At 46.7% G+C, this 5,919-nt stretch overlaps 1 protein-coding gene across 1 annotated transcript; it reads right to left on the bottom strand.

Annotated features, from left to right (window-relative positions):
- Positions 1–4,017: 4,017 nt before the first annotated feature.
- Positions 4,018–5,505, bottom strand: LOC120993996 (protein kinase C delta type-like). The gene is made up of 6 exons (XM_040422456.1): positions 5,432–5,505; positions 5,101–5,302; positions 4,787–4,978; positions 4,535–4,663; positions 4,275–4,441; positions 4,018–4,084 (listed from the first exon to the last, which is right to left on the bottom strand). Exons 1-6 carry the CDS (start codon positions 5,503–5,505, stop codon positions 4,018–4,020), a joined length of 831 nt encoding a protein of 276 aa, XP_040278390.1.
- Positions 5,506–5,919: the final 414 nt, after the last annotated feature.

Raw genomic sequence — 5,919 nt, 5'->3', positions numbered from 1 at the left:
AATGAGCAGGACACTGGGTCAGTGGGAATGCTATGCAGTGGGTCAGTTTATATGTGTATAAGTTTGTGACGCCAGTTGCAGCTTGCGCAGGTACTGTAGCAGGACCCTTTAAGATGTTATGAGCTCACGTACCAGGTGAGGAATGCCAGAGGGGGATAATGTCTCTGTATAGTAGATATGGTAGTGTCAACGGTGTCTCCTACCTGTGGTACGGCTGGACTCCTGTATCCCGCTCACATGCAGCAAAATTGAGTGTGGTTAATAGGAGTAACTGAGGAATGATGGAATTCCACACAGATAATAGGGTCCAACTTGCCTTTACTTGGTGGTATGATATGCAGCTTTGATCCATACAAGTTACAGCGTTAGTCTAGAGTCCCAGCAGGTTTTGGCAATATGTGGCAGGAATTTATATGTATTCTGCATCTGATCATACGCCTATTAGAATCTGCCAGGTATCTATCTTCTGCTCTGTCTTTAGTCTGCTTAGTTTGGGTCTGACTAGCCGGTGAGGTAATTATCTTCTCTTTGTCTTAGGATCTTCACTTGCAGGACTGCTCGCAAGGTATGGTGGTTTCTTCCTGGAGATCTATACGTCTTGTGAAGGGCTGCTTTCCTGGTCTACCAGCTGAGGTAAGGGACTCAGGCTGGGAAGGTTGATCTGGGGCCTCAGCCGAGGCTTGGATCCTTGGTTGGGGTCCCTGTTTCTGGGAGCTCCTACTAACACAGCCTACCCCAGCAGGGGGGTGGCTCACACTGCCTAGAACTTTCCTTCCTCCCCCTGAAGTAGGATGTGGGAACATTCCACTCCTCCTCAGAAAGGGGGGGAGCTAGCCTGGAATGGTCTATTCCAGTCCAGATATATTAACTAACCATGGTCTGCTTACATATTGCAGCCACCTACTGGTGTACATTGAGAATTACAGCAAATATACAATACAGGCCTAGAAAATGCACATTATGAAGAGAGCGATGCAAACTTATACCAGATGACAATATGCATATACCTAACATGTTGTAGCGAAGAGTTTAGTGACCTACTTCAGGATGTTACACAATCGGTTTGGAAAATATTATTTACTTTGCTTAGGCCTCTTTCACATTTGCGTTGTTGGGATCCGGCGTGCACTTCCGTTGCCGGAGGTGCCCGCCCGATCCGGAAAAACGCAAGTGTACTGAAAGCATTTGAAGACGGAGCCGTCTTCAAAATGCTTTCAGTGTTACTATGGCACCCAGGACGCTATTAAAGTCCTGGATGCCATAGTAGGAGCGGGGAGCGGGGGAGCAGTATACTTACAGTCCGTGCGGCTCCCGGGGCGCTCCAGAATGACGTCAGAGCGCCCCATGCGCATGGATGACGTGATCCATGTGATCACGTGATCCATGTGCTTGGGGCGCCCTGACGTCACTCTGGAGCGCCCGGGGAGCCGCACGGACGGTAAGTATACCGCTCCCCCGCTCCCCGCTACACTTTACCATGGCTGCCAGGACTTTAGCGTCCCGGCAGCCATGGTAACCACTCTGAAAAAGCTAAATGTCGGGTCTGGCAATGCGCCGAAACGACGTTTAGCTTAAGGCCGGATCCGGATCAATGCCTTTCAATGGGCATTAATCCCGGATCCGGCCTTGTGGCAAGTCTTCAGGATTTTTGGCCGGAGCAAAGAGCGCAGCATGCTGCGGTATTTTCTCCGGCCAAAAAACGTTCCGTTCCGGAACTGAAGACATCCTGATGCATCCTGAACGGATTTCTCTCCATTCAGAATGCATTAGGATAAAACTGATCAGGATTCTTCCGGCATAGAGCCCCGACGACGGAACTCTATGCCGGAAGAAAAGAACGCAGGTGTGAAAGAGCCCTTATAAGGTAGGGGGTATGTCCATGTGCTGAAACGTCTTAATTGGCTGTCCTGTACCACCTGATGGATGTGTCATGGGTAAAAGTTCTTCACAATGTAAAAGAATATGGGGGGCGCGAATATCTCCATATATTTGCATGTTTGGCGAATCGCTAAACACGCAAACTTCGCCGCGAAACGACCGCCCAGGCGAACCGCAAGGCAATCTCTAGTCACCATATGTTGCTGCTGGTAAGGCATGGTGCACCCCAATGGGAATCAACTCCAGAGAGTCAATGTTTGCAGTAAACCAGTGTGCTTCTTTACTGGAGGAACTCAGTACAAGTCAACACATGCAAAGCACAGAACTGACTTCTTCGGTCTGAGACTTTAGCTAGCTGTCTCCCTCCCCCCCCCCCCCGCTCCTCTCTGTCTCTCTCAGGGTTTGTGGCTCAGTCGTCAAGCCGGTTCTCTGAAGTCCTGGATCCTGTTTGTGGGGGATTGGGAACTATATATTCACAAATTCACCTTCGGATTTACTTGGTTTTCGGGAGACGCTGTACGGATTTACTCAGCTGGAGTGTAAAATATCCGTAACACTGAGGATACTGGATTTCTGTGTAACATCAGCTGGTCCATTGCAAGTATGACCTGTCCTGAACTGTTTGCATTTTAATTCTTCAGTAAAGAAACCTGTTAGGCTGGTGGTCTGAGTCCACCGCTGTCCTGCTGTCCCGCGCAGGTGCAGGCGTTGCTCCGCACTCCCTTTGTGTATTGGGTCTAGTACTCTGGGAACTTCGTTTCAGCACTGCCATAGTAAATCCTTCCCTTTTGCTCCCTTACCAGCTGATGACTAAGGAGGTGATCAGCCTCCTTATTTAGCTGGGCTTTGGATCCACCCTCTTGCCCGAGCTTTGAGGTTTTCTAGTCTCTAGTAACCAGTGAAGGTGTAATCTTTTATATGACTACCTCTGCACTGTACTTTGACTGTTTACAAACCAGGGCAGACAGAACAGGGATCAAGCTGAGGTTAGGTGGCGTAGCCTATCTAACCTAAACGTTTATTTTTGTCTGCCGGTTTCTGAAAGTTTTTACGCTTTTTATTTAATGCTCTGATTTCAATGCTTCATCATGGGCTATAAAAGGGACAGACTGAGCAGAAACATCAGCTAAAAACTCGCATGGCTGATTTTAATATGGGAATGGATACTATAACCTCCTCTCTAGGGGTTTTATTTCTCAGATGGTTTTCCAATTTATTCAACTATAAGTACACAGTTCATCATGCCATGTCTTGACATGGATATCCAAGAAATGGCTTGAATATGTGGGCAGGGAGTCTGGGCCTTACAGCCTGTTTTAGACTCTGGGCAAACAAGACAGATTTGTAGCAGATCTTTTCCATGCAGCTTCTACACTGAACATCAGTAACAAAATACAATTCAACGCATGCAACTGGGGAGTACCACCTAAAAAAGACAACATCTAATGAAAGTGCCTTCAGATTTCCCCCAACTACAGGATAAATAGCAATCCATAGTACAGTACATAGATGGCTCTTGCCCTAATATGCATGTGGGACTTGTTGGATAAAACATAAATAAGCTACAACCACATGATGGTGAATGGTACTGTTTATTGGTGGTAGATGTCCTTTTCTGTCCCTCTGTACCACTAGTGGATGGTGTGATATCCACTGAGGGCAAAGTCTAACAAGTCGCCATTTTCTTGTCGATGTTAAGATCCATTGGCACGCAGGAAAGGAAAAACCCCCTGTGGAGGAAACCTCTAGGGAACCATGGCCTAAGGACCACCCTTCCCTTTGGGCACAAGAGGCAACTTGTCGACTAGAAGCGCTGTCGGTCAAGTCATTGATTCTTGGAAGAATCTTCATCGACTCCATAGCTTCTTGGCTGCATGCTAGACTGCAGGTCACAGCCCTCAGGTTACTTCTAGTGGCAGCTGGAAATGAAGCTGAGGAACAAGGACTGGTGTGGCACAGTACCGATGAGTAGTCAGGAGAGCAGATAGAGGTAAGAGTTTGGAATCTGAGGCTCATACAAGGACAGCAAGTGTTGGTTGGTTTTTCTGCTGTTTATGATGTCAGCAAGAGGCTCTGCTGGAACATGATGTTTTTCAGCCACTGATCTACTGGGGACATCTGTATACAGAGTGGAGCTCTTTACTTCCAGTTTTTCATCTTCCTCCAGATCCTGCGGAAGGTCTCTCTCACAAATCTGCCAAACGTTCTACCAAGAAAAAATTAAAACAGGTTGGAAATGAAATGAAATAGCCTTGCAAAATGGTAACCACCTTCAAGTTTGCTCTGTCCACCCATGAGCAGACTATAAGCCAGTGAATGGAATCCACACTGCACAGATTCACAGGGAATCTCCAATAATCCCCATCTGTATTCCCCTCTCAGCTACAATGACTCACCTGCGTGGTCGTATGAAAGGTTCTTTAATTGGCTTTACGACCTGCCAGTTCTCATTGGCAAATGTGAATCCACAGAACAGTTGTTGATCTCTTTCAGCCATTGGTGACTTATTGGCTTCGGTGGAGGACAGGATGTCATCGATTTTTGTCAATGTCATCACTGGTGGCTATGGAGAGAACATACCAAAAGCGGTGTTGATAAAGAAGGAACACAATGGAACTGTACTACTAGCCACATCTTCTCTGGATCATTTACTTACTGGTCCTAGTTGGAATGGTGGACGAGCTCCTGCTCCCTCTATATCTGTCCAGTTGATTTCCATGAAAAACGGATGTTCCCTGATGTTATCTACCGCTACCTGGCGACTCTCTGGTGACTTGTTTAAGAGCTGGAAAAATGTAGAATAAAGACATTCATTCCATCACACGTTGCAATGCTATCCCTGATTTTCAATGTCCTCATTTTCATAATATTTAGCCGCTGTATTACTGCTATGTGTCTTTCTACTCACCCCCACTATAAGGTCTCTAGCTTGGGGGTTGAGGCCTTTTGGGTAGGTGGGAACATCATTGATCAGTGACTTTTCGATTGTTTCAGGCAGTATACCGGCATTGAATGGATATTTGCCAGTAGCCATCTCATATATCATCACACCAGCTGAGAACCAGTCCACTGCCGTGTTGTAGGGCTTCCGTAGAAGAATCTGTGAAAACATCCAGCAGACAATAAGAGTTAGAACATTGTCCAGGCCAGCAGAAGTCATGCAGCCGTCCAGCCCTGTAGAAAGAAACAGCTCAGTAGCATGTGCAGTCGATGATTCCTCACCTCAGGAGCCATGTATCTAAGAGTTCCGGCATATTCTGAGATCTTCTTATCCCCAAAGATGTTCATCACGGCAAGACCAAAATCGGCGATCTTCAAGTGACCGGCGCTGTTCATTAAGATATTGGCTGGTTTTATGTCCCTGTGTATGATGCCTCTGGTGTGGAGAAACTGCAGCCCACAGATGATCTCAGCTGCCATAAATCTGATGGCAAAAAGAAAGAAAGAATATCAACATTTCACCCATTAAACTACCAGACTAATAATGACACAAAGCTGCATGTTCCTGACAGCAATCGTCAGTTTTATCTAATATATCCATGTTCTGTCTTACCTGGTGACTGGAATGGTGAATAGGGCGTTGGCTCTCATGAGGACACTTAGATCTCCTCCGCTAAGAAACTCCATGATGAAGAAGGCATAGTCCTATGATAAAAGACAGAAAATATGATCCAGGTTTCTAAAATATTATAGTAAAGGTCCTGCAGCCTCCTCAGTTGGGATCGGTATAGCTAACCCACTGATCAAGCCTCGATAATGGATCAGACTCTTACCTTGGTCTGGAAGGTGGCATAAGCATGGGTAAACAATGGACTCTTCCCAGTCACCTCCAGGACCTGTCGCTCAATCAGGACAGTGTCTTTAAAGTCCTGAAGCAGGACCCTCTTCTTCACCAGCTTCACTGCCAGTTGTTGTTGGCAGGCGGGATGTGTGGCCAGCATGACCTGTAGGAGACAGAGCATTAGAACTGGAAGAAAGGCCTGTCTTGCCATGAGACCTGATGAGAAGACATGAAGCGTTGACATCCCTAGAGTGATATTA

The sequence above is a fragment of the Bufo bufo genome, chromosome 3 (assembly GCF_905171765.1).
Source record: "Bufo bufo chromosome 3, aBufBuf1.1, whole genome shotgun sequence".
Taxonomy (NCBI): domain Eukaryota; kingdom Metazoa; phylum Chordata; class Amphibia; order Anura; family Bufonidae; genus Bufo; species Bufo bufo.
This window is presented reverse-complemented; position numbering and strand designations above follow the sequence as displayed.

Coding starts and splice junctions, on each gene's coding strand:
- LOC120993996 (XM_040422456.1), bottom strand. CDS start 5,505: ATGGAGTTTCTTAGCGGAGGAGATCTAAGTGTCCTCATGAGAGCCAAC. Junction 4,979..5,100: donor TTAGATACATGGCTCCTGAG/GTGAGGAATCAT, acceptor ATGTTTTCACAG/ATTCTTCTACGGAAGCCCTA. Junction 4,664..4,786: donor CTAGAGACCTTATAGTGGGG/GTGAGTAGAAAG, acceptor ACATTTTTCCAG/CTCTTAAACAAGTCACCAGA.